This window comes from Trichogramma pretiosum, unplaced genomic scaffold (genome assembly GCF_000599845.2).
Source record: "Trichogramma pretiosum strain Unisexual culture from Peru unplaced genomic scaffold, Tpre_2.0 scaffold3, whole genome shotgun sequence".
NCBI lineage: Eukaryota > Metazoa > Arthropoda > Insecta > Hymenoptera > Trichogrammatidae > Trichogramma > Trichogramma pretiosum.
This window is the reverse complement of record NW_019641698.1, coordinates 3,270,841-3,298,413: the sequence shown is the minus strand read 5'-3', so window position 1 is coordinate 3,298,413 and position 27,573 is coordinate 3,270,841. Positions and strand designations below refer to the sequence as shown.

The following is a 27,573-nucleotide window of genomic DNA, read 5'->3' as shown; positions in this document are numbered from 1 at the left end:
AAAAAAGTTTAGAACGTAATAAATTTATGAGTGTATCAATTTTTATCATTGATTACTCTATGAGTCAACAAATTCTCACAGTCCACCGTATTAGCTGAAATGTCAATAAAAATGTTTTTCCCAGTATTTATTTTTATATTTTCGACTTTTGGCGTAAATTCGTTCTGCCGGCCAAGACATTGCAAGCTCCGAAAAATACGCTTTTTTCTTTCTCCCAATAATCTTAGATGATTAATCAATGTTCTTTATAATGTCTTAAAAAACATAAAAAAAAAAGAAAGAAAAAATAAAACTAAATTTCCAAGAATGGAGACAAAATCATAAGCGTCAGAATGACGAGTGCTGCAGCTCTCTTTTACCACTACGGCTCCCTAACGACACCTTGACCCGAAAATCGTCGCGAGCTCGTCTTGCATCGCGTCGTGCTCTTCGTCGGGGACGGACGACGTCGCGATCGTGCAAAAGATGCTCCGTTTCTGGAGAGACGACGCGTCAACTTAGTTTATAACGCGTTAAATTGAGTGTATGCATAACGCGCTTGGGGATGCGTGTGTACACTCGTGGCAAGATACATGGCTCGTCGTTCGTTCGAGTTTTTTTTGGCAAGAGACTCGGCGACGACATTGCTGCTGGCTCGCTCGCTGAGGCACGAGTCGTGCGTTGTCGCCTCGACTCTTGCCTTTCAAGTAGAAATTGAGCTGTCCACCGCTGCGCGTACACGGGATCGTTTCAAAAGCTCATAAATTTAAGTTCAAATGTCTTGTTAGAACATAGAAACCGTTTTACGTATATTATACGGATGAAGTCACGTTCCAAACGAGATGCGAGCATACCGATCGGCGCGAAGATCGGTAGATGATCGGCTCGAGTCCTGTGAACGTGTGCCACCTTGGCATGCTCTATACATCGCATATTTTGGTCGCATAAAATGCGAGAATTCGCTGCATGCGCGAGCTGTGCGAAAAAGCTCCACGGGCATAGCTCGCACACTCGAAACGGCTATTTTTTCTCGCGATTCGCGATGCAGAATATCTCGCACAAGGTCTAGCAAACTATCGTCTCTGTCTCTCTCTCTCTCTTTTCTGATTCGCGGGCTCGCTTTCATCGCTCATCCGCGCGCGCTGCTCTCCTCGGAATTATGCGTATATACACAAAAGCTCAGGCCTCTTGGAAAAAGCGCGACTCGCGAGCAGCAGCAAGTTTTCGTCGCGCTTTCTAATAATAGACACTCATACCCCGCAGCATTTCTCGCGAGCTCGTGTTGTTGTATACGTGTTTGTGTATACGAGATGATATCATATGCGCACAATGTATAATGTGTGTATATTACATTGGCGAGGAAATGCGTGGGACGTATATGAGCCCCCTGCGGAGCCGCGAAAGCTTTATAAAAGCTCGCGACCGAGCCCCAAGCTCGCAGATTCGTTCAAAGTTGCTCGTACGACTCGCATCTCCCAAACACAAACACAGTCATGACTCTCGAACGTCAAGTCCGCGCTAAGGTAGGTCGTCTTTCGCACCGGTGCAACAACGAAAATGAAAAAAAAAAAAAAAGAAGAATATCGGGAAATCGCAAAAAGCCGAGTGCCTCATTGTTCAGTGCCCTGTTTTAGATAGCCGCGAAGCGCGACCCCCAGATGGAGGCCGAGGCCAAGGAATGGATCGAAAGCATCATCGGCAGGAAGTTCACATCGCCCTTCGAGGAGTACCTGCGCGACGGCCAAGTGCTCTGCGAGCTCATCAACATCATCAAGCCCGGCTCCGTTCCCAAAATCAACACCTCCGGAGGTGAATTCAAAATGATGGAGAACATCACCAAGTAAGTCGCTCGCAAGAGATCGATGGCTAGTAATTCAGCGGCGCGATTTTTTGCTTTTTTTACTAACTTTGTTTTTTGTTCGTTTCAAAAAAAAAAAACAGATTCCAAAAAGCTTTGAAAGATTACGGTGTCGCAGACATAGATGTTTTCCAAACTGTCGAGCTATGGGAAAAGAAAGACATTGGACAGGTCATCACAACACTTTTCGCCCTCGGTCGCGAGGTCAGTATTCCGGCACGGATCGTCGCGCGCGACCATCTTTCGCACCTTCGATTATTGTTTTTACACGTTGTCTTTCATTTGTGCAGACCTACAGACACCCCGAATGGAAGGGACCTAACCTGGGACCCAAGCCCGCCGACGAGCACAAGCGCGACTTCACGGAGGAGCAGCTCAGAGCCGGCGAGTCGGTGATCGGTCTCCAGGCTGGCAGCAACAAGGGAGCCACCCAGGCAGGACAGAACATGGGCGCTTCCCGCAAGATCCTCTTAGGAAAATGAACAATTGAACTTTTTCTTCTAAGTAATAATTCGATCTTAAAGCTATCATCTCACTCGATTGGCATGTAAGCGGTGTGAAGTGAAAAAAATTACTATACTGTACGATTATTGATCATGTAAATCGAGCTCTCATACCGTTGTGAACAAAATCTTTTCATTTGATGTATGCGTCCACGGCGAGATAATTTATTTTATAAGATTACACACAATTATACATTGTTATTGTTATTTTATTTTACGAAATTTCCTTCTTTTTTTATTACCTCTCCCGTCTATAATCAATGCAAAATTTCAATTAAAATAAGAATTATTCAAGTCAGCAAATTTTTTTTTGAAACAATTCAAATTATATCGGAATCAAAGAAATTAATTTTTATAATTTTCATGTAAATTCCAACTAAAAAATTATTTATTGAATTTCAAATTTTTCTTTTACCACGAAAGCAAGAACTAACGAAAATACGTAAAAACTTTTTCGTGATGCTTACCAAAACTCTAGGTAAACACTTCAGATTAATTCGTTTCTTTTCTTCTCAAAACAATTAATGTATATATGTGTACGGTTTTAAGAATTGTCTTGGCAGCCTCGGTCCAACATTTTATTTTTAGAAGCTCCAGATTATTATTATGAAGCAAACAGTTGTTTTTGTCAAGTTATAGTTAATAATTTACGACATTGCGAGACCAAGTTTTTAAGCGAAATTCGAGATCATTCGTTACGCATCGAAAAGATCGCTCTTCGCTCGGTTAGACAAAGAAGAAAATATTAAATAATATAAGAATTTATTAATGGTGATTGGCTGCTATTATTATCTTGGCATTTTTTGAAATAGAAGCGTTGTTTTCAAAACATTGCAACTATAAAAATTCAAACGAAACATTCCGTTTGAATGAAACATAAAATAATAAAGTCTGTTGCGTTTTATTTTTAACTGATACGTCTATCACAAATTTTCTTGAAACACTTGAAGTGGTGGACACATAATAACGAATTGTACATGATTAAAAAAATATTTTCATTTACAATGAATAATATACCTATGATCTACATATTTCAAAGTACAAATGTGTAAAAAAAATTATAGTCATCATAACACTTTTATCAAAAAATCGTTCAACTACTCATCTAACTATTTTTTTCGGGTACCTTGGTGATAACACTTTTAACTTCTGTATAAGCTTCCAAACCATACTCTCCTAATTCTCTTCCCATTCCAGACATTTTGTATCCTCCAAATGGTACTTGAGTTGCCAAGGCGTTATAGGTATTTACCCTGAAATAATTTATTAACGTGAAATTCACCATTTTTATGTTTCTGTATTTAATATTTCTATTTTGTATGATTACTTACCAAACAGTACCAGCCCTTAATCCTTGAACAATGTAATTAGCTTTATCGATGTCTTTTGTGAAAACTGCCGCTGCTAATCCATAATCAGTTTTATTTGCCCTCTCAATAACTTCACTAACTTTGTCAAATTTCAATATTTGTTGAACTGGTCCGAAAATCTGAAATAAATGAGAAGTATTTTTTTTTTTTGCAAAAAAGAACTAATACTATATAAACTGAAAATTCGATGTTATTGTTTTTGTAAATTTAAAAATACAACGAGATTTTAATTCTTACTTCATCAGTTGCAATGGTCATATTATCTTTAACATCAGCAAAAACAGTTGGAGCAATAAAGTATCCTTTTTCACCAACTCTACTACCTCCTTGTACTAACTTTGCTCCTTCAGATTTTCCTTTTTCTACCATACCTAATATTTTATTCATTTGTTCTTCATCAATCTAAAAATGATTTATTATTGTATTCAACTTTATTCAAAGGTGTATTTGTGGATTTATTAATTTATACCTGTGGACCACTTTCAATGTTCATATCAAAAGGATTTCCAACTGTTCTTGCTTTTGCTCTGGCAGCACTTCTTTCCACAAATTCATCATAGATAGAACTTTCTACATATGTTCTTGATCCAGCACAACAACATTGTCCCTATTAAACAACAAAAATAAATGGGTGTAGAATATGGAAGTTTTCATTTGTAACTTGAATATCATAATATGAGGTAATTATTAAATACCATATTGAAAAACAATCCAAAATGAGCAGTTTCAACAGCTTCATTGATATCACTGTCACTAAAGATAATGTTAGGAGATTTTCCTCCTAGTTCTAATGTTGTTCTTTTCAAATTACTCTCAGCAGCTCCTTTCTGTACAAGTTTACCAACTTCTGTTGAGCCAGTAAAAGCTACTTTGTCAACATGAGGATGATGCACTAATGCTGCACCAGCATCCCCAAACCCTGGAACCACATTGACAACGCCTGGAGGGAATCCAGCCTCTTTTGTCAATTGAGCAATGTACAATGCAGTAAGTGGTGTTTGTTCAGCTGGTTTAAGGATAACACAATTTCCTGAAATAATATTATCATTTTCAGTGTTATTAAGCTTATTCATGATTATAGGAACTATTAAATCATCAAAACATTTTTTTTCATACCTGTTGCCAAAGCAGGTCCCAATTTCCAAGCTGCCATCAGAAGAGGGAAATTCCAGGGAATAATTTGTCCACAAACTCCAACTGGTTCATGTCTTGTGTAAGCAAAAAATTTACCATCCATTGGAATAACTTTTCCATGATTTTTATCTGCCCAACCAGCATAATATCTTAGAACTCCAATACTTGCTGGGACATCAAAGCCATAAGATGTTGAGTAAGGTTTTCCATTGTCTAAAGTTTCTAAGGACTAAATTTAAATAATTTTAAAATAAATTTTTGTCAAATAATTCCAATGGTTTATAAAAGATTTTCTAGCTTACAGCCAAGTATGTGCGGTCTCTTTCCATTAAATCAGCTAATCTGTTTAACAAAAGGCCTCTTCGAGAAGCATCCATAGTTCTCCATGGTGAACCTAATCTGAAAGCTTCTTGTGCTGCTTGTACTGCAATATTAATGTCTTCAGCACTTCCTTGCTGAACTTGAGCGATGCATTCTTCTGTAGCAGGATTAAGGGTTTCAAATTTTTTTCCAGATTTTGATTGATGCCATTCATTGTTGATAAAAATCTAAAAAAATTTTGTGATACATAAGATACATTTTTATATTAAACACGTCAGTTAATGATATCAAACATTCATTTTATTGTAAGGACTTTATTATGTAATGGAAATAAGTAAAAAAATACAAGTACTTTTAATTACATCTCAATTAGAATGTAGAATAAAAGCTTTGGCTTTTATGGCATTGCAACTATCAAACTATCAAAGTTATTTATTCTATATCAAAAAAAGTTTAAATTCGTGCACCGGAAGGGCAGTGCTCATTCATTCATAATTATTTTGATAATATCAAAGAGAGGCATGGAAATGTATTTTTCAATTTGCTGTATCACGAGACGTTATATAAAATAATTGAAAGAAAAAACTTACTCCAGCATAAAGCACTGATGGATTGGTTTCTGGTGCAGGTACAGCTGTTGCGAAACCGCGCAGCGAGTTGTAATTAATTTTCTTGCTGATTAAACGCAACATGGTTGAAAGAACGACGACCCGCGACTGCACTGATAGTTTATATTTTGTACCCCTCTGGCCGGAGATCTACCAGTATAATGATGTGCGAGCGTGCGTGTGTAGCCGGCAATATGATCCGATCTTATTATTATATATCGCGCGAGTGGAAACTCGAGAGAACGAGAGAGCTACTTATAAAGAGTGGGAGTTCAGCAGGTTCAGCTAGTGGTGTTTACTTACTTCGCATTCGCGAATATTCACATGCCGAGTAAGTAACAAGAGAAGAGACTAAAGTCGGTCGGTGACTCGGATCCAGCAGACGATCAAATCATATTGCATGATAGGTATACACATCAGTAAAGTGGCATATCATACTAAAATTATGTAAGGTATGATACTGAAATTATGACTTTGATAACACAGAAAACGGTGAATGAGTTAGCCGCTCTTTATATCGCCTTTATAAGGCTTGGTTCAGATAATACCTCATTCGATAAATGTTGTTAATTTGATAAGGTTCTTGAGCTCAAATTTTAGTTTTTTATAAATTGATCATAAGTCGAAAACGTTTTTTATATAAATTCATTGAAATTTGCTGTATATTTTGAAGCCAATAACCTGAAGGCCTGATAACCTGAAGCCAATTTAAAAAATTTTGAAAGGATTTAAATTTTAAATCGTCCTCTGCGCTTTAGAACTTACATTTACTGTACAAAGAGGGAGTCTGAGTTGGTTCTGTCAGGTTGAGTGCGGAGTGCCGACAGCCGACAGCCGACTAACCCACGTGTTTACACAGTCGATTGTTGTTGTCAATATGTGCAGTAATATATGTCGAATGATCTGCACCAACGATTTTATACTACGTTGAAAATTTAATTTATTGCAATCTTTATTTGGCTGATAAACTTAGTTTTATCGCTTCAACATGCCTAAAGAAGAAAAACCTCCTACTCGCAGAAAAAACGTGGTAAGTTGATTGTTTTTTTCATTGTTTCATTTGAGTATGAGTTGCATAAAAAATTAAAACTGTTCTATTATTTTAAGGAAAAGGCGCTTGAACTTTTTAAGAAGGCAAAAAAAGACTCCAAATCCAAATCAAATTCGTCGAGCACACATCATGATGTTGTTGGCAAAACAAAAAGATCCATAGCTACTTCAGTTTTGCCGTACTCTGTGGTATCTGAGATGCGTTCATGTTTAATGAGGCACGATTGGATTAATCTTCAACGACTTTTTCCGATTCTACTCGATATTTCCAATGGACACAATCAAACACTTATTTGGAGATATGCATTTACAATCATGTTCCACAGTCCGATGAGTGACATGCAACGTTTAGGAGAGTTTCTTAATCAATGCGTTGGTTGTACCGCTGAAAATTTTGACTTTATGGTAGATGAGCTGTGTACACTACAAAAACCAAGTGACATCAAGAATACAAAATTGTAATTCCACAGTATTCAATCTTAAGTAGCAATCAATTGAAAAAAGTGTACATTTAAAGTTGTAAATAGAATTGTGATAAAATAGTAGCTTATACTATAAATACTATAGATAAACTACTATACATTACAAATATGGCTATCTATAAATATGTATGTATGTAAGTTAAATAGTACTTTATACATATTTTTGTTGTTTTTTTTCACTCAAGGTTTGAGATGAATTTTTCAACAGATTTAAATCATAAAAATATGTAATTCTTTGAAATTGACTGAACTAAAAGTAAACTTTGTGTTAATCTGTATACTTTATTAAGCCAATACTTTTCCAAGTATTAGTAATAAATTATTTACAAACTGAAAAAGTTTTTATATTGTATTTATTCGGGTAAAAGTTCAGCTCCCAATTCTTCATCTCCAAAATCGTCATCTCTTTTTCCTGCGGCAGTCATTGGTCTGACTGGTAATGGACCCACTGGGTCAATGTAATGGGAATCTGGTTAATGCATTTGATGTTTTTTAAATTTCAAATTCATTTCTTTGAATTATCTAAAAAGTAATACCATTTGTACCTGAGTTATTTGTATATTCAGAATCAGTCCTTAGCAAGCGATGATTGTGTGCACTTCCTATACCATTTTGAACACTGTCACCGTGTGTTCTTGGACTAGTTCTTGTACTCAAACCTGAACCATCCCTTGAAGATGCATCACTATTACTCAATCTTGAATCTATGAAACCGTACAAATGAGCCCATTTATAAACAAAATTATTTTAATATTCTAAAACTATACCATAAAAACATACTTGTTGTTCCTGGTCTTCCTGATCCAACTCTTTCTTTAGTTTCTTTACTTTTTTCTGCTTTTCGTAGCTCAGTTGCATAAAACTGAGCTTCTTTCAGACCCAAATCGCTGCATAGTCGAACTAAAAATTTTAGACATTCAATATTGTCTGGAAACTGTTTGTGTATGTCTTGATACTCAGCTAAGGCTTTATGAAATTCTCCTATCCTTCTCAAACATGCTGCAACTAACAAACGCCACCTGGGTTCAGTTGGTGCTAATTCAACAGCTTCTTGAAAATAAACAAGAGCTTTTTCTGCAACCTGTTGCATTAGAAGAATTAGAAAATTGTTTTCGACTAAATGACAATTGGAATTATAAAAAATGCTAAAGTCAAGACCTGCATCGATATAAAATATGATCCAAGCCAATCAATGACATCAAAATTTGCTGGATAAAATCTGTAAGACTATAAACAAGAAATTTAATTACAAATAAAATTACGATTTTTAAATTTTACAATAATAATTCTAGATATTACGAACATCACTGTAGTACTGATAGGCCTGTTGTTTATCTCCAGTGTTATCGAACATTTCACCCAATTTTTTCAGCACCCCAGGATCTGATGGTATAATGCTCAAGAGTTGATTGTACCTGAAAAGACGCACAAATTATTTTGGGTACTTAATAAAACGATAAAAGTTTAAAAAAAAAACGTACCATTCCGATGCGTTTTCTACATCATTGCTCAACTGATAAATGTGACCAATTTGGTAGAGTGTCAAAGGATCGTAGCGAACGATGTTTTTGAGCTTCCAAAAGCACTCCAGAGCTTCTTCGAGCATGTTTTTTCTTTTGTAAACCAAACCTTTAGTCCGAAATTAAATTATACATTAGTGCATGAATGAATTTTATAATTTGTTGAAAAGTATAAATCGAAAATAAAAAAAGATCTCACCTAAATTATAAAGAGCTTGAACGTGAGTTGGATCGTTTTCCAGAGCAGAGAGCAAATATTCTTTGGCCGTGTCCAAGCGATTTTTCATGATCGAGCAAGCTGCTAAATTGACGTACGCAGCGATGTTGTAACCATCGGCGTTTTTCGCCGCATCGCTGTAAGTTTCCGCTTGATTGTACTCACCGCGCTGCGAAGAATGGTATGCTTTTATTTGAAATTGAAGTTACCAATGTCAAACGATTCAAATCAACGCGAAGAACAATTTCGATACGAACGAGAAAGTGTATGAAGGACAAAACAGTCGAGGCGGAGCTGTTGATCTTCGTGTCCTGATTGTCGAAAACTTTGAGGGCGTCGATGGCCATGCGAACCTCGCGATTATGCAAGAAAACCATGGCTTTGTTGATCTCGAGATTGGCAGCGAGCGGAGCGTAGGACGAGGACTTGATCGCGTCGACGCACCTATAGATAAAATGGCCAGATCGAGGTAGCACAATTGCGCGTGACAATTGCAAAGGAAATCGGAATGTATTTTACCAAGCGAAGCCTCCGGCTAGGGTGTCCTCTATAACGGGAGCGATGAGATTGGCCGCGTTGAGGATCGTCTTTTCTGCGTTCGCCTTCAATTCTCGCTCGAGCTTCGACAGATCGTCGTTCTTGACGACCTCGTTGAGGATGTTGGCCGCGATATCGTCCTGCGACAATATCGAACTTTTCTCATCGGATGTGGCACTCGTTTATGGTATAGGAAAATATCGCGGCGTCTATCGGCCCCTACCGTGTTGATGCTGTACTTGTCGTCGTGCTCGATGTGCAGCGGGACGTCGAGCAGCTCGAGAAAGACCTTCTTCATCTGGTCCTCGTGCGAGAGGGCAAAGTGGCAGAGGATCGCGTGCATGCCGGCCTTGAGGTCGGGCTTCTCGCGCATCACCCACTCGAAGCTGTTCGCGGCCTCCTCCAAGCGGCCCATCTGCACGAACAGCATGCCGATGTTGTGCATTATCTTGATTCTGTAATTATTATACGATTCGATCGATAATTAGCTCGGTTCGCACTCGGACTCTCGCTTCATACCTGAGGTGCTTCTGAGCGGTGGTCGTTTGATCCAGGGCCATGCGATACATCTTGACGGCCTGCGAGGGCTGGGCCATCTTGGCGTAGACGTTGCCGATGTTGACCTTGAGCCGGGCGCTGTTGCTGAAGTTGCGATTGCGCGTGATCGCCTGGTACGTGGCTATGGCCTCGGTGTACAGCTCGCTGTTGGAGTACTGGCAGGCCAGATTGAAGATCACCTGTGCACAGGCATTCCTATTACAGCTACACCGAAACCGAACTTGGCAGATATAAAAATCGATCGGTCCTGTACCGCAAAAGTCAAGTCGATATTGTGACTGTCGCTGAGGCCGGCCTGCTCCTGGAGCCTGATGAGGGCCCGCTCCCGCGACGAGGCCTCGCGAGCCCGCTCCAGGGCCACCTTGTAATTCTTCTCGCAGGCGGCCCTCGCCGACTCCTCGATCAGCGTCATGATGCGGCGCTCGGCCTGCTTGATCTTGTCCTCGGGTCTGCGGGCCGAATTGGAAAATCATTTATAATAGGCTCATCGATATGCGACGACGATTATTTTTAAGTATTGTTCTGCGCTTACGTTTCCTCTTTCTCGGCGTCCAGAGGATGATGGCGCGACGCGCTGCTCATGTTGAGCGGATCGAAGCTCTGACGAGCCGCGCTCGAGTAGCCGGCCCCGCGAACCGCCGTCATCGGTCGCAGCAGCCCGGTCCCGGGACGTCCCGCCGTTCCGCTACGTTGATACTTTTCATTTTTGTTTTTTTGAAACGAAAGATAAAAAAATAACAGCGTTATGATACTATCGAGATAGTAATATCCCAAATAATGTCCAAGCAAAATGCATTGTTCATATTTCTAATTTTTAATTATTCTAATTTTTCGCACGCTTTATTATTTTTGCAGTCTCCAAATTGTTTCAAAAAGTTACTAAGTGTAGTCAGTAACCACATGCTTAGAGCTCGCAGAGCTCATTGTGTATTTTGATAATGATATGTCGAAGCAACTCAAATTCAAAATAGATCCGATCCTCGATTTTCTTCCAAATATTTACATTTATGAATTCCGTAGCCAAGAACGCTGATAAACAAAATTTCGCGTACTTTTATCCGGCCGAATAAAGATCGAGTGCACTTACTCCTGACGACGTTCCCAGCCGCATTACGCTGTTGGGAAATTTCGGCGTTGCCTGCAACTCATAAAGATCGTCTTGCATTTTTTGTTGCCTTCGAGCAGCGTAAGCTGCTGATGATGATAACTTACAACGAGCCGAGGGCCATAACTGCTTCTGCGTACCTCGCGAAAATAATCCTCTTGGCTGACGTCCGAAGTCGAGTAGTCGTTGTAACCCGCGTAAGCCCGATTGCTGTCCATCAACGCAGCCATGATCTTTGATTTTACAATTAAATCTCGCGAGTATCGAGCTAGAGTTTCGGTTCTTTTACAATTTTTGCGATTGTCAAATGACACTGACTAAAATATTCGCTTCGACAAGTCGGTTCACTCTGCTGAGTTTTGTTTGGCGCGTGGCGCGACACTTGTTGTGCCTTTCGTTTGCATGGTAACGCAAGTTGTATAGATATATTGGCTGTGTGGCTTTTTGAAATTCATGATTTGCAGCGTCGAGTCTATGATCCTGTTAGCTTGAACACACGTATTAAATAACGCTGTTGACAGGAAGAATAAGGCTGAGAAAAGATTAAAGCAATAAAATAACGAAGATAAACATTTACATTGAAAAATATTTTCACACGAAAAGACTCTGAACTCGTAAAATGTAATTTTAAAAGAAAATTTAACTTTCGGCGAAGATCAATTTCATTTCGGCGCTTGTATCGAAGAATTTCATCGACGACCGTTGACCCCGCGATAATATTGGTACACGTAGATCTTTGTTGTCCTGCCTTCGCACTGTTATCGAGATAATCTCACTACGCGAGAAATCCAAATACACTTCCCTTAGTAACAATTTGATCGCACTGTGTTAAGCACGCTTAGAGAAAATTTTACTGTACTGATTTTACAATATGTGGATGAATAAAGGGAATAATCTCGTGAGTATTTCTACAATTCAATTATAAAAAAAACGTTTCTTTGTTGTAATGTCTATAAAATGATAGAGACGCGATCTTCTAATAATCAAATAGTGTGAGCTACAAAATTTTAACCTTATTTATCTTCAAAATCATCAATACTTTGTAATAAAAAAATAGACGATTGCAACGATAGTTTTCAATTGTACTTCTTACACCAGAAAGGCATCTGACTGAGTACCTTACTCGTTAAAAGATTTGTAAATTTGTGAAAGAACAACAAAAGTCAAAAATGTCTTTTGAATTGCGAGCAACGCTAAAAATTTAATTTGAGCATGACAGAGAGATTTATTCAATAATAACACTTCACATACTTGACAATATTTTACATTTTGCATTTTGCTATTTTAGACAATGATGCAAAATGCAAAGTTCGAAAAAGAGCGAAAATCAGTGGTAGCAGCAATAAAATCATGCATTGCAACGCAAAAAGGAGGATTGGAACCTAGCGCTCTTGAACGTAAGTTTTAATTGATGAAAATTTGTTATGTATCAAATCAAATTAAATGTTTTATCGTTTGAAAATTTTATTAATTACTTTTTTCTAGTAATTTTAGTTCGATCGATACAAATTTTTATTGCAAATTGAAGTTTCAAGTAACCCATTTTTTTCTATAAATTAGAGCTCAATATTATTATTGTTCATAGGTGAATATAGATTAAATACTGGAGAAGATCTTCCTATTCGTGAAATGGGTTACCGTAGTCTCTATCATATGTTGAGTGACATACCAGATATTAAAAATACCAAAAATGAAGCCGGTAGACAAGTATTACTATGCACTAGCAGTAAAACAAAGCATCTGCAAGAGATGATTAAATTACAAAAGGATCCGAAAAATTATGTTGTGGTAAATTTTTATTTTCATATCATTTTTCGAAGAAACTCCGAATGTTCTCAAAGGATCATTGGGTTGTATCAAGTTAATGCTCACACTGAAAATTGTTTTTTAACTTTCATTACAGCGCTCAAAAAGAGTAAAGCGCGATGCCTTTATGGAAAAAAGAAACAAAACCCGAAAAGAAAGACATGATATGAATAGAAGTACATGGACAAGACCCAACAGATCAAATAACACCAGCATGCAACCACCGACTGATGAGAACTGGGGTCGTCCAGAAATCATGACTGTTGATGAGGACTTTAAAAAGGTAACTTATAATGAACATTGTGAATTTAGTAGATCGACTTTATTTCCACAAATTTAGGCTTGCTTGTTAAAAAGCGTTATCATTGAGATCAATTCATTCAAAGCTCAATTCACCTAAAGTTTATAAGTTAGAAATATAAATCTGAATTTAATAATCAAAAAATGTAATTCATCGCTTTTAGGATCAGGTTTGCACGACTCCTGTTGTATACCGATCACAATTGATCGGGGATGATTATTTCTTGCAATTGTGCATAAAATACTGCGACGTGCCCTTAGTGCGTAAGCACGGTAAGTAGAATAATTCTTACCTGATAATGTTATCGTGTAACATTAATTAGTTTATTAACTGTGTAGCAAAAGCAGCCATTACTTGCGGAACTGTACAATCGGGACAAACTATAAAGAAAGCTATTCAGAGATTGGAAAATATCAAGGCGATGGCCAATAAATTAGTTATCAATTTAGGAACCGTCGATATTTATAATGTAAATTTTGCAATTTATTGATAACCCAATCAAATTTTTTTTTATATGATAACCATGGATTTAATTTTTAATTACAGCGACGAAATGCCTCCGAAATGATCGAAAGTTATAAAGATCTTTTATTCCTATTGAAAGAAAAATTTGGATACAAGGAAACCCAAATAACGATTTGTACTTTACCGCCGATGTGCAATGTTGGCATTCATGATATAGATAGATATTTTAACTATAAAACGTTCAATGAGTGGATAAGATTTTATGCAAGTCAAAAAGGATATCAATTGTTAGACTTTCATATGGAATTTTCAACTCCTGGTGACAAGCTTTGTGATTACAGCTATTTTCAAATGTACGTATGAACTAGCAGTAATTTTATTTACTACTTAACAGTTCATTGTAGATGAAAACTTTATTTTAATTTGCATTTCTTTTTTCAGAGATGCTAGAATGGTATCTGGAACGATCCATCCTCATGTTTTGTGGAATTATAAGGGTCGTCAAAAAGCAATGAATCTATTATACAGAGTGTAAATCTATTGTGAATTAAACGCAGTTTGTTAAATTACTTCAGTTTTAACTTATCATATGCTACATTCTTTAAAAGTTGGCCGTATAACATTTATTGAATGTAAATTCATTATGATAATTTCGAAGCTGTTAAGTTTTTATAATTTGTAAATATCAAGTGAGCGTGCCAATTTGTTGTTCGTTAAAAAATACGTCAAATTTTTTCTTTTTTAAAAGAAGGTTTTAAAGAATTAATAAGAAAATATTATTAGACTAATTAAAATTTATATTTATGCTTTTTTAAGTATAATTGTTTGTGAGTAAGTGTATACTTGTGTTCATGTGAATATTAATGTTAGAATGTTACACTCATATACTATTATAATATGGTATGTAAATACAATAAGTTTTAAAATAATTAAAGTATATGGACAAGTGGACTTGTAATCTGGAAAAATTATTATGCTATTCCTTTACTTCAATATATATTTTATGCAAAAAATTCAATGAAATTTTATGACTTGTTATCCATAACAGTTTAAAGGTACATACAATTTTTTAATTACATTGCGTTTTTCTTAAACAAAATTATTATAAGTTTGGGCTTTGTATTCTTATAAAATCTAGATGACATGAGCTACTTTGCTATAAAATTTTAATTTTACTATTTTTCAAGAAAGAAAAAACCACATAGAAATTAAAAAATTGAACCATGAACATTTTTAAATAGTTTTACTTTTTATCATAAAATTACTTTTTTCCAAAATTGAGCATAACGTTTAATTGAATATAAAAACCAAGTTTAAATCAATTAGGGGTAAGGAATTGATTTGAACCATTGATGTAACTTGTTCTATGAACATGACGTTTTATTATAATGAATTATGAAACTTGAAAATTAATTTAAAGCAAAGTGTGGTTCTCTATTAAAAACTTTTAAAACATGTTTGAATTACTAAAGTAATCAAAACCTCGTGAATGCAAGGTCTAAAATTATTAATCACTGGTGTAATAAACTTAAGGATTAGGATCTTTGATACTACCGTAAAATAATATAGATTTAGTATCGTCGTTTCTGATAAAAAATAAGAACGGTTGATTAGCGTTTATGGTGGGAATGAACATTCGGTCAATTAATGCGCCTGTGGCAGCAGCAGCTTCAGTGCCTTTTTCGGTCACAGCAATTTTAACTTTTTGAACGATTTTATCGAAAAATATACCTGGATTCCTAATATTTCGGTTTGTTCTTAGTACATCGATAGGAATGCCTTCGTTAGATGTTAAAACACTCAAATCAGCTCGGCTTGGATCAGTCAACGTTGAGAGACCCATTTCTCCTAGAATATTTTCCAAATCCACAGTGCTAGATAGGTTCATTGCTGGTAGCATAAGTTGAATGGATTGTTCTTTCATTTTTCCAATTAAATCATCGATAATTTCAGGTGTTAATTCTTTCTTTAACGTTCTTAAACCTTCTATTCCTGGTTTTTGTGGTACAATGACGTACATAGAAACCTTGAATGGAATTGTTTACAATAAGAATAACTTTAAGTAAAACATCAAACACAATTTGATATAAATTACCTGTGAACTTTTGTATGGAAGTGCAACTATTTTTAGTCTTTTTTCCTCCAAAAAGCGATATGGTATAGTTCCGTCGGATACCAACGCATTCACTTTTTTCATTTCATTGTTTGAAATTTTGAATCGCCACCTTGTAACATAAATACTCAGGATTATTGAAGTATCATCAATTTTTTTTTCATAATTAATTCTTTTTTCCTAGCTGACATTATGATCGATTGGTGTTCTGCTAAAAATTTGTCGCGAACAAAAATTAATAAACCGATAGATCATTTTCGAAGAAAAATTCTCCGCATATCCCTATTAGAGATCGGAATTTGTAAATTGACAATTGGAATTTTTAAAATAGTGATTTGAAATTTAAAATTTTGATTATAAAATAACCCCTCGAGAAGAAATAAGTGCACAAGTAATTCATACATTATGTCACTAGTGTGTAAACGAGCTTTCCATTCTCCTTTAAAGTATATAGCAGATGCTATGATAGCTTTAGTATCGCCTCTTGGTTGTTCGTCCAAAAACGATGGAATTAGACCTTCGGTTTTAGATTTCACCCAATCATTGATGATATTTCGAGCTGGTTCATATCTATAATCAATGTTCTTAACATGAGCTTGATAAATCTTCTCACTTGCTGATGTAAAAGATTTGCCTATAGGAGAATTTCTCTAAAAAAAACATTGAAAATTATGTTTCTTTCAATTTTTAATTAACTATGTGTATCTGTTATATTACCGTTACAAACACTCCTGTTCCAAAGTTAAATTTCGGCGCTCCAAGTTTATTCGTACTAGAAAGCGTTTGCTGGATAAGTTTTCCAAAATTTTGGTGGAAATCATTCTCCGAATTTTTGAATATACCACTGTTGATATTAAAAATTTTGGTGATTTCATCAAAAGTTTGTCCCTTGGACGCCAAAAGAATGGTCGCAAGTAACATTTGCAAGCTCAGAGGTGAGAAAACAAGGTTGTCTCTGGGATATTGTTTTTCCATTATATTATCAATGTTCAAAGTCAATTGCGTTGTTCCTCTTGACAAAATATCCCGAAACTTAAATTTTAAAGCTCGTGAAATAATTTATAATTTAAATTTGAATTATAATTAATATTTAGCTTACCTGTTCAAATGATTCAAAGAATGGTCTACTTGTTCCAACATTCTGAAAATCAAATTAATAAGTTCTTGAACTAGAATTAAGAATTACAGAAACAAAGTAATTACTGAGTTCGGTAGTTCGGACTGCATAGACATGATAGCTCTTAATAAACCACAGTACTTATAACATTATGATCAGATATTTTACCTTTTGTTCAAACGGTGGATACTTATCGTGAAACGGGGCCCATATCTGTAAAAGAAATGTATTACTTTTCGTGCATTGAAATCGTTAAATTTTTTAAATTATTTATAATTACCGGTGAGGGCTGCCATTGTTGTCGATTAAAGACCTGCAAAAAAAATTATATTTTTTTGATTAAGGGACCTAACCCCTCGAAACTACAATAATAACAATTTTATAATGTTTAATTTTCATTGCAATAAAGAGACTTCTTAATGAAACTTTTCGCATAGAATTGATCGGCCTTAAAATATATAAAAAATTTTTTTTAGATTTTTGGCAACTCCGTATCGTCTACAACAACTTTTTTCTCAAAACGTTTTGCAGGTCGGCGTGCAGATTTAAAGAAAACCATAAATTTTATCGTTATAGAATTTCAATACAATGATCTGCATAAGTTACTGCTCAGAATGAATAAATAACTTTTAATTCCACTTTAAAAATGACGTCTTTTTTTGTAATTTGGAAGTGTGAGATCATATAAAATCAGTTTTTTAAATATTGATAATTACCGGTGGGTGATGAGGTGGTGAGGGCTGATTTGGTCGTGGATAGTGGTTCTGTAATAAATTGTTTTTATGTTCTGTGTTATTTGTGTTCATTACGTTTGATGTGTTTGAGCAACAATTTGTCGAAGGAACAACTTACCTGATATCGTTCCTGAATTCTCTGGAATTTATCAGGAAATAAAATATCTTGAGCTTGGCAAGAATAGAATAGCACTAAAAATAGTTTAAAAACAGAGAACTTCATATTGAATGCTTCGAATATGAAGCAGAGACGCTACTGAAGTAATTATCAATGAATTCATAATTCAGTTCGTTCCATATTTATACCCTATGTATGAACAAGTACAATAAAAAGGAATTCAATGATTAGGCTTACATTATGTTCACCTCATTTGGTTGTTGTATTCAATCCGATTTCACTTTTTGAATAGTAATATTAATAATCAAAATAAGTGAATGATTTATCTTTTTTTTTGTTATCATTCTAAATTATTTACTTAGTGTATAACAATACACTAATTTTAGCTTTTTATAAATAGCAAAATTATTTTGTGAATGAATTAATTACGATACCTTAGTTGAAAACGTCTTATGGCTGTTTTCCCGGAATTCTAGAAAAGAGATAAAAATGACTGCTTTAGCTTGTTTAGTTTTTCTTCAAGCAAGTTTCTAGTTATAGCGTACCGATGCATTAAAAAGTTATAAATGCATTTTTTATCAGATTAACATATTTCCTTTGACACCACTCTGTTACATAATAATCTGTTATGCATACAACATGCCCAAATACCGCGAAAAGCAACATTCAAACAATACTACATTGTAACATTGTTAAATGAGTACATTAACCTTGATATTTAACAATAGACTTATTGCTAGAGATAAGCTTTGGACTGAAGATGTGTTTGGAAGAATGCACAATAAATAAATAAGACAATATTAATTAATGAAGTATGATTAATGCATCTTGAAATTCATGTTACTAATAGGAAAAAAAGGAAAATTCGTGTATTGCGATAAATAAGTAAAAAACATGTAATAATAAATAAAAAATGATAAATCATTCAATTGTTTCGATTAATTGTTTGATTCAAAGAGCGAACGAATTAAAAACAACGACTGAATAAGGTGAACATAATTGAAATTTTCATTTTCAATTTCTTTCAATGTTGTATTTCAGGTCCCTTTTTTCGCCAAAGATCATGAAAATGATTATGGTCTGCGAAGGAGATTATCTTTATCACAAGGATGCAAATATTGGATTGGAAATCATTTTTAACTGTCATACAAGGGTTTACAGGTATTTCGTAAATAAATAATAAATAATATTCGAGTAAATAAATAATATTTACTCATGACAACATTAGAAAAATAATAATTTTAATTTTATTCAACGTTTTCATGTACGTTATGTAATATGAAGAAAAGTTTTACACCAGAAATTATCGATAAATTAGTCGAAAATATGCCTCACATCGTTAACTGACCAAAAGACAGCTGATTTAACTTTTTTTAAATTTAGCGAACGCGCTCCATCGACCATTGATGAATTAAGAAAAAACACAAAATCTATTAATCGGAACATATATTTTTATAAAATCGTTCAAAAAGTCAAAGGTTCTGTGTTCGAAGAAGGCACTAAGTCAGTAACAGTTTTAGCTGGTCTAGGATTCCGCATGGCTAGAGAACCAATCTTTGTCGTAGCTAATCTTCTATTCTTATTCTCGATTATAGAAACAACGACACCAAATCTATTTTATTCGACGGCAACATCTATAATCCTAAGTACATTTGAATGAAAATTTAAAAAAATGATACTAATTTTTTAAATTTGTGTCATCTATTTATTTAATTTTTAAAAAAATTCAAGATTTTACTAATATTTTACAAAAATCTTTTTAATTGAGTTCTAAGTACCGAAAATGTTAAATTTAATTCTCAAAATCCCTTTTTTTCATCTTATAATCAAACGTATACCACATAAAAATAAAAACGTTTCAAAAATTCGTATTTTTTGAAAATAGTCAAACATGTGGTATTTTAAGCATACATTTCATTGATATTAATGAAACAATTCACCTTTTTCAAAAACTTCGATAGCTAATGATTAAATTTTGTAAATAATTCAAATTTTTTGAGCCCTCTGTTCTAATAGTTGTATATCTTGACAGTGTCAACAATAAATGTGAAACTTGTTGGTAAAGCAGATTGCTATGCATGACTTGCCTTATTCTCGCATATAATACACAGTCGAACCGCTAAATATTGTGCTGTGTCAAGACGTTATCAAGTTTTCAACGCACATAAAATTGTATAAATTAATTTAATAATATCAAAATGGTAAGTTTAAAATATTATTTCATTTCTTATCTCGGCAAAATAAATTTTTCATTAACATACGAGTTATACATCAAACATAATAAACTTTCGTTTTTGGTTATGTTTGTGTCAATATTTTTGAGTTCAAGATTTTTATGAGTTGATCTATATCTACGGGATTTTAACACTTATATTTTAGAAACATTCATTTTTAAAAATATTTTATTTTTTGCAGAGTTTTGGATTTGATTCTTTAAAGTCTGAGCCTAAAGGCTTTGCAGATAATTCCTGTGGTAGTCCTTATGGCGTCCAGAGTGCTTTTGTTTCTGGGTGAGTTACCAATTGAAATAATTAAACTTTTCCTATTCAATGACACTAAAGTTTCTTTTCTTGTTTTTACTAAAGATTGGGCGGTGTTAGAAAGCAAATGGGATGCCCGCATCCACTAGAAAAGTCACAATTGAATGTAAGTAATTGAATCTAACGATATTAGCTAATATCTTATCGAGTAATCGAGCACTTTTTTGTATAACTAATGAACATACTACTAATTATTTTCAGTTTCATAAAAACCAAGAAAAGATGGAAATGTTAGTTCTTCGTAATACACAAGGAATTCATGCTCCAATGCGTTTAGCGATGGAAATCAAAGCAGCTGAAAAAATTGGTAGACTTCCATTCTTGCCATCTTCAAATCTCATGAAGGATATTATTCTTGGACGTGAAGATGATATTGGGTAAAACATTTTTACAGTATATTTGTGCAAAATTTTTATTTAAATTGATAATCAACTATAATTTTTATTTTATTTTTCAGCTTTGAAGATATTTTGAATACAGCTGAATTCAGAGAACAAATGGGACAGCCACATGCTGTGGTGGAAAAAAGTTTAGGAATCTTGTAAGATTGGCCAGCATAGTGATATTCAATAAATAAAACAGTGCTAAATGCATATAGTTGTAAGTTCTTTTAATAAATTTCTTATATACACATATAAAATGTTCAATAGAAAAATCTCAACATTAAAAAGTCAATAGATTGTATTATACATCAGGCCAAACCAAATCATCTATTCTTATTCTACATATTTTTTTTACTTCTTCTATTCCTGCTTTAAGTTCAGTTTCTTTACAGTTATGTAATCGTTGGCACAATTGATCCATAATTGATTTTAAGTTATTTTCTCTTGCACATATCACAAAAGGAAAACCAAACTTTTCCTTGTACCTATTTCAAAACAATGTAATTTGATTACTATTAAAAATTAAAATAATTTATAAATTTACATGGTTATTATCACACACTCACAGACTTAAATTATTAATGAAGGATTCTTTATCGCATTGATTTATTGTATCTAGACCAGCCAATTTTTGTTCATTTCTTGACTCTGCAGTCAACATAACTTCAGAATATTTGCTTGACAAATCAGGATGATGCAATAATATAATTTCTTTTTCTTTTTAAAATAAAAGAGAATTGTATTTTCTTGAATAATCTTAAGCTGTAATAAATAAAAAAACTTTACCTGACATATCAAGCTTATCTAAATAATCATCAAAAGCTTTCTTGAGATCTTCAGTACTAGAGAATGGTTTTTTATTTACTGCAGCTGTAGCAGCCTCTGGGCTGTATTCTATCACATTGTGAAATAACCATTCAAAATTTTCATCTGGTAATGAATTAACTTCATGAATGCTTAAAATTCCTCTGGAAGTCATAATCCTGGAACAATTTTTAATTATTAGCTTAAAAAAACTGTCAAAAAAACTGTTATGAAAATTGACTAATAATGCCAAAAACGTTACAACTAGATTATTCAATATGAAACAAATACTGGAATAACAATTATACAAAAGAAAATAATGAATTTTTGGATTCAACTCAATGTGGTAAAAACAAGTAACTTGAAAAACAAAACGTTTAGTATGTATAGTTCCATACATGCATATCACTAGAACGATACTGTGTTGACGTTGTGCCGCGTGACTGGTAAAATCAATGTTCTGCTTTAAAATATACAAAAAAAGTAGGGGAAGTGAGATTTATCTATACATTTTTACATATATCTGACGACATGACGCTTATTCGAACTTTACTAACGCAGACACTAGTTGTATTTAATCCAACACATATATCGGCGTTGAAATCTATACCGGTCATATACCCTCTCTCTTTTTCTCGTCGTGCAAAGAATTAGATCATGAAGTCGAGTAGTAGCTGTACTAAATGTATTTATGTCTTTAGTTTTCAGTCACCTAAAGAGAAATCTTTTTATACTTCTACCTTTTTTACGTTTGAATACAATTTGAATAATTTAATATGATTTTTATCGTAACATAATTATAATAATAACCATGATACAGCGTATCAGAATAAATTGAAATGATTACTAAGTTTACAAATTCTCCATACCCTAGAAAAGTAATTTATAAAATGCAATTTTTAAAGTTAACTCACTAAAGTTATTCAAATACTTATTATAGAAATATAATTACCCGAATGTAAGTATTAAATACTAAAAATAAAATTTGTTGATAAGTTAACTGTATACTGATTTACTTTTCGCGGATGTTATGCTGAGTTACCGGTTCTTTACTTTTGATAAATGAAGCAATTTGGTTTGGTACATTTAAAATATCTATTTTTATATTTCATTCTTAAAAATGATAAAAAATAATGATATGTTATTCAAATTTTACTTTCCATTAGCAACAAGATTTTAATGTAGTTTTCCTCTTTTATTATCATTATTTTTATTGAAAAAAAATTATTTAAATTTTTGTATTGAAACAATAATATTACACGATTCTCTCCAGTAAAGATGTTAGAATAATCCACCTTATTTGAACACCATAATTGCGCACCGAAACAACAATTTTTGGATTTCCTGACAACTCTCTAGAAAATAATATGAGAAATTTAAAAAATATTATACCCACTCTTTTGAAGATTTTGAATTATTTTTTATGTTATAATTTCGCTGGGGTAAGTTTTTTGAATGCAAAAGATAAAGGAATCCATTACATTAAAACTGTTAGTTCCAGTTTAAAAAAACCGCCATAAGGGGCAGCATTTTTCAAAATGTCTTACTTATCATTGGTAGTTAATCTCTGAACATATTCTAATCGAGTTAAATCATTATATTCAGTAAATATAGTATCATTTAATAAGTAAAGCTCATTTTTAATTAACATTGTTCAGTCATTAAAACAATGATCTACATAGTAGGCATTGTTGAAATAGAATTGATAAGATTTTTAAATTAAAATTTTGATTGTTTTTGTTTATCGAACTCGGCTCGATGTTTTCGAGAAAAACTCATTCTAAGTTGCACTTAGAATCTGAAATGTTGATACTTTAGGCTAATACGAGGTAGATTTTAACATATTTATTTATCAAGCAAAAAGGCGCATGATAGCGCTGATACAAACTAAACACGTTGAATTGTATCGTTTCGCCTCTTTAAGTTTTACGCATTAGTTCATTTTTTGTAAATACAATTTATTCAATTTAGATAATTTCACTCAGTTTTCAACCATAATCCCTTTCATGATTATTCCTTAAAAAGTGACCTCGTAAAACGTTATACTGTGGTCACATCGCAAATCTTACATCGAAAAAAGACAAAACTGGAAATTGGCAAAGTGGACCTTCGTGTATCATATGTACAAAAGGAATTTGCACCACCGATAGCTAATTATATACCGATAGGCATAGTTATGTCAACGTGCAACACCGTCATACTTTTATTTTCAGGAGCTGGTAAAGATTAACTTGGCATTTTGCCTGCCCAATCAAAATTTAAAATCAGCGTAGTTTTTAAAAATATTAAAAAAGTAACAAAATAAAATTGAATAACAAAAATGTTTTTTTAGAACGTACTTTATTCACTTTCTGATATATATTTCATTTTTTAAATAGCAACTTTAAACGTAGATACTTTTATCAACCTATATGCAGCGCTCACTCTTACAAAAAAGAAATATACAATTATAATTTAATGATCAGAACAATGCATATACTTTAAAGTATAGACTATCCATATATTTTAAAATATAAGTATTTAACAAAATTAGTCTAAGTTTACAGAATGACCATCAGAACTTTTACCTGCTTCGATTTAAAATGAGCTATTTATTATATGCAAAAGAAACATTTTTCAAATAATTTTGTAATATTTTTAATGCTAACTTGAACAAACGATTTTGATCCGAATCACACTATGTATTTGTTTAAAGATATACTGTTTTAATTTGGATCCATAAACAGATCATTCTCTTCAATAAAAAAAAAACAGTGATACAACTTCCGACTATAAATTCTGATTTTTGTAAGCGGTGTTTTTTTAGAAAAGTAAAAAAAACAAATTAAAATGAAATCAAAACAGGTGGTGCGAGGTACCGTCCATTTTGACGTTAAATGGAAGTTTTCATCGATTCTTTCGAAAGACAAAAAAATCTCCCTTCTATTTCTACCTATTCTTATAATAACTTCTTGTTGTGGTCCATTTGCAGACGTCCTCTTTTTTACCCGGTAACTTGGAGGGAGAAATATCTTTTGGGACTGACATCGGTATAAGAGCCAATAGAATTCAGAGCTACATTGGTGGGGAAAAACTTTTTCAACGTTCTTTACAGATTTCTTTTCTACTTCGAAAGCTACACAGCTGTTCCACTCTTGGAATATGTAAAAGACGTTCTTATATATATACGCATTCATTATAAATAGGCGGAGCTATAGGTGGACAACGTGAGCCTTAATGGCCGCAAGACTCTCACGTGGCGTATGTATACGCGAATCATTATACTCTCTTTCCTTGATGCTTTTATAATCAGGCTTAATCTGAGCCTTATAAAAAATTTTTTTACCAGTATATTTTATATAGCCGCTGTGTTCCTTTGTGGATGTATCCACACAACGGCTAATACAAGAGAAGCCGCGCATGGGTTATAAAAATCAAAAACGTGTTTTCGTTGATTTTATGGTGTCCTTTTTTTAATCCAAAAAATTCGACATTTTTCCGATTTATAACATCTTTTCTATACCAGTATTTTTTATACCAATCAGAAAATCAAAGCCCCACGTATCAAAAAAGATGTATTCTATTTAAAAAAATATGTAAAAGGAAAAATAATTAGTCTTTGGAAATAAAAAATAAACTATTTTGAAAACTTTTTCATCAAATATATTTAAAATATTTTTTGAATCAAACTTGGTAAAGTTTTTTAAAATCAATTTGGTAATAATGGTATAAACGATTATTTTTAAATTCAATAGTTTATTGGTCATTTGATTTGAAGCCAATACTGAATTTGAAAGAATTATCTCAGAATTTTTTAGCTCACTGAGAACAGCTGAGAGACTCTACTTTGGTAAGGAGTAGAAAACGTAAATCTAGGATGTAAGCCTATGCTAACCCGGATGCACCGGATACAGAAAACAAGTCAATTCTTCCAAATGTTCATGGCTATAAAGTTGAATTTTGATAACACTAGTCCTTACGTTCAACAAAATTAAAAACTTCTAAATTATTCACCACGATAAGTCTATTTATTTCAAAATTCAAAAATCATATTTTATTGCGTAATATGAAATAAAATTATTGTGGAACATTTAAACAACCTATTTATTTATTAGGTATTTTTCTTTTCTTGTTTTCATTATTTGCTTCTATAACTAAAAATGCCATACAATTTTGATTAATTAGAATAAGCAAAGTTATGCTACAAGATTAGCATATTTTTCAAGGGGTGCAAATTGTGATTTTTTAGCCAAACGAGGGATTATATCACGAGCCGAAGGCAAGTTTATTTACTTAAAAGTTTAGTCTTATGTTCTACGTTTTGTACTTCGCTGCTTTATAATGAATTTCTACAAAAGTTAATGCTTATTTTGAATAGTATCATCTTGTTATTTTGATTTTTTTCCTTTCAATTTAAAAAAACTAATTTTATCTACTTAATCAAAAATATACAATCTAATAATTCATATAATTATTTAAACTCTTTAAATTAACAAATTGTGAAGTTTGCGAATAAAACAAGATTTTGAATCATATAAACCAACTGTATTAATGGTGATTAATTGTGAAAAGTATGTTCTGAAATATATTCGGAATCTTGATTTAACAGTAAAATTATCAAATTAAATATAGTTAATAACAATTTTAATTATTTTAAACTAAATGCTTGATTTAATTACCGTATATATTATTGTCTTTAATTGGAAATTAGCACCATTTAAGTATAAATTATTGGTGAAAGTAAAATTTAGCATAATTATGATTCGGAGGTAGTTAAATTTTAAAGTACAGCTCATCGATATAACAATTTAGCACTATAAAACAAAGTCGGTGTTATTTTTTATTTTAAATACGTACTTCATAAAAATGTTTGAAATACTCAATTACATCTATATTAACGAAATAATGGAAATGAAAAAAAAATAATTATTCAAACCAATAAACTTGTTGAACTTTATTTTTGCATCGTTGTAGCTTATATAGGAAAGGTATGATGTAGTTGTGTGTTTTGGTAATAAAATAATTCAATTCTAAAACCCATTTATGTCACAAATATTTTGGTTTTGAAGTACGAGTATTGCGCAATCAAATTATTACCGTTTTATGAGTTCGTGTATGTTGTATCGAGACTTTTTTTAACACTGGGCTGAAGAAACGGCTTATTATATATTTTAACTCGATTACTGATAGACAATTTTGTTTATTTGTATTTTTTAATGTTATAGAAATGAACTTAAGCCAACTGAATCTTGGTCATTGATATTTATATAATTTGTAAGAAAATAAAAATCAAGTACCCCCGAAGAGTACGAGTGCCCAATGAACGGCAATATACACTCTAAAATAAAATAAAAATAAAACAAGTACCCACGAAGAAGTTACACTGTAACAAATGTATCACGGGTACCTTCATAAACATTAATGCGAATTATGTGTCGATAGAATTTAAGCACGTGACCTTCATAAAATGAAAAAAAATCGAACACTCTTACTTGTGACATGGTATGAATTTGATGTGGTACACGTATGCGTATGTATGTACAGTTCGAAGCAAAAAAAAATATAATCGTTTGCTACGAGTCAACATCGTCACTTTAACGACGTACTTCGCGCGTGACGTCTTCCATTTTTCTTTCTCTGTCTCTGTCTAACTGTTACTCTCTCGCTCTCCCGTCTTCTTTGCTTGCAAGCAAACATTTTGTTAATCTTTTTGAAAGAGAAAACGATAATCGGGCTAATTTTTTTTTGTCTCAGACACGAGTTCGTTTGAGTTTGTTATCGCTCCAGTTATACGCTAAAAAAAAAACTTCGGTTTTACCTTACATCTTTATAACTTTATAAAAATTGTAATATAAATAAGCAGGAGCCTGTGGAAATTTTACCTGTAGAAAACAAATAGAACTGACTCGCAGCAATCACGATAAAAGCCCGCTATGATATTGCCAAATCTTCAGTGATTATGCACAGCTAA

At 33.2% G+C, this 27,573-nt stretch overlaps 8 protein-coding genes across 10 annotated transcripts; 4 read left to right on the top strand and 4 right to left on the bottom strand.

The window, feature by feature from the left end:
- Positions 1-1,391: 1,391 nt before the first annotated feature.
- On the top strand, positions 1,392-2,557 carry LOC106650855 (muscle-specific protein 20-like). The gene is made up of 4 exons (XM_014369088.1): positions 1,392-1,502; positions 1,614-1,819; positions 1,921-2,041; positions 2,128-2,557. Exons 1-4 carry the CDS (start codon positions 1,473-1,475, stop codon positions 2,317-2,319), a joined length of 549 nt encoding a protein of 182 aa, XP_014224574.1. The 5' UTR covers positions 1,392-1,472; the 3' UTR covers positions 2,320-2,557.
- A 667-nt stretch (positions 2,558-3,224) lies between these two features.
- LOC106650943 (aldehyde dehydrogenase, mitochondrial) lies at positions 3,225-5,956 on the bottom strand. The gene is made up of 8 exons (XM_014369233.2): positions 5,756-5,956; positions 5,147-5,392; positions 4,827-5,073; positions 4,406-4,740; positions 4,180-4,317; positions 3,948-4,112; positions 3,672-3,829; positions 3,225-3,593 (listed from the first exon to the last, which is right to left on the bottom strand). Exons 1-8 carry the CDS (start codon positions 5,855-5,857, stop codon positions 3,446-3,448), a joined length of 1,539 nt encoding a protein of 512 aa, XP_014224719.1. The 5' UTR covers positions 5,858-5,956; the 3' UTR covers positions 3,225-3,445.
- Positions 5,957-6,585: 629 nt separating this feature from the next.
- Positions 6,586-7,437, top strand: LOC106650945. Its single transcript, XM_014369235.2, has 2 exons — positions 6,586-6,803; positions 6,881-7,437. The coding sequence occupies exons 1-2, from the start codon at positions 6,762-6,764 to the stop codon at positions 7,283-7,285; spliced, it is 447 nt and encodes a 148-aa protein (XP_014224721.1). The 5' UTR covers positions 6,586-6,761; the 3' UTR covers positions 7,286-7,437.
- Positions 7,438-7,658: 221 nt separating this feature from the next.
- Positions 7,659-11,891, bottom strand: LOC106650946 (intraflagellar transport protein 88 homolog). Its single transcript, XM_023462363.1, has 16 exons — positions 11,820-11,891; positions 11,350-11,753; positions 11,225-11,275; positions 10,670-10,833; positions 10,391-10,586; positions 10,099-10,316; positions 9,803-10,034; positions 9,562-9,719; positions 9,300-9,486; positions 9,025-9,211; positions 8,787-8,934; positions 8,609-8,720; positions 8,464-8,532; positions 8,086-8,386; positions 7,851-8,009; positions 7,659-7,774 (listed from the first exon to the last, which is right to left on the bottom strand). The coding sequence occupies exons 2-16, from the start codon at positions 11,470-11,472 to the stop codon at positions 7,659-7,661; spliced, it is 2,421 nt and encodes an 806-aa protein (XP_023318131.1). The 5' UTR covers positions 11,473-11,753; positions 11,820-11,891.
- Positions 11,892-12,010: 119 nt separating this feature from the next.
- LOC106650944 lies at positions 12,011-14,772 on the top strand. Its single transcript, XM_014369234.2, has 8 exons — positions 12,011-12,140; positions 12,531-12,639; positions 12,828-13,030; positions 13,146-13,331; positions 13,513-13,621; positions 13,688-13,818; positions 13,896-14,167; positions 14,256-14,772. Exons 1-8 carry the CDS (start codon positions 12,114-12,116, stop codon positions 14,347-14,349), a joined length of 1,131 nt encoding a protein of 376 aa, XP_014224720.1. The 5' UTR covers positions 12,011-12,113; the 3' UTR covers positions 14,350-14,772.
- A 570-nt stretch (positions 14,773-15,342) lies between these two features.
- Positions 15,343-18,001, bottom strand: LOC106650763 (leukocyte elastase inhibitor-like). Its single transcript, XM_014368965.1, has 9 exons — positions 17,897-18,001; positions 17,761-17,808; positions 17,325-17,357; positions 17,213-17,257; positions 17,027-17,068; positions 16,645-16,959; positions 16,330-16,577; positions 15,910-16,039; positions 15,343-15,840 (listed from the first exon to the last, which is right to left on the bottom strand). The coding sequence occupies exons 1-9, from the start codon at positions 17,999-18,001 to the stop codon at positions 15,343-15,345; spliced, it is 1,464 nt and encodes a 487-aa protein (XP_014224451.1).
- Positions 18,002-19,990: 1,989 nt separating this feature from the next.
- On the top strand, positions 19,991-21,029 carry LOC106650874 (proteasome maturation protein). Its single transcript, XM_014369121.1, has 5 exons — positions 19,991-20,097; positions 20,312-20,406; positions 20,482-20,542; positions 20,638-20,813; positions 20,894-21,029. Exons 1-5 carry the CDS (start codon positions 20,095-20,097, stop codon positions 20,979-20,981), a joined length of 423 nt encoding a protein of 140 aa, XP_014224607.1. The 5' UTR covers positions 19,991-20,094; the 3' UTR covers positions 20,982-21,029.
- A 68-nt stretch (positions 21,030-21,097) lies between these two features.
- LOC106650873 (2-oxo-4-hydroxy-4-carboxy-5-ureidoimidazoline decarboxylase-like) lies at positions 21,098-22,233 on the bottom strand. Of its 3 annotated transcripts, none has more exons than XM_014369119.2 (4): positions 22,133-22,233; positions 21,606-21,802; positions 21,386-21,536; positions 21,098-21,304 (listed from the first exon to the last, which is right to left on the bottom strand). In XM_014369119.2, coding segments are annotated over exons 1-4 (534 nt in total). In that variant the 5' UTR covers positions 22,135-22,233; the 3' UTR covers positions 21,098-21,120. The 3 variants fall into 3 exon arrangements, with proteins under 3 accessions (XP_014224605.1, XP_014224604.1, XP_014224606.1); XM_014369118.2 differs by lacking the exon at positions 22,133-22,233 and adding an exon at positions 22,022-22,121; XM_014369120.2 differs by lacking the exon at positions 22,133-22,233 and adding an exon at positions 21,886-22,118.
- Between the last annotated feature and the right edge of the window lie 5,340 nt (positions 22,234-27,573).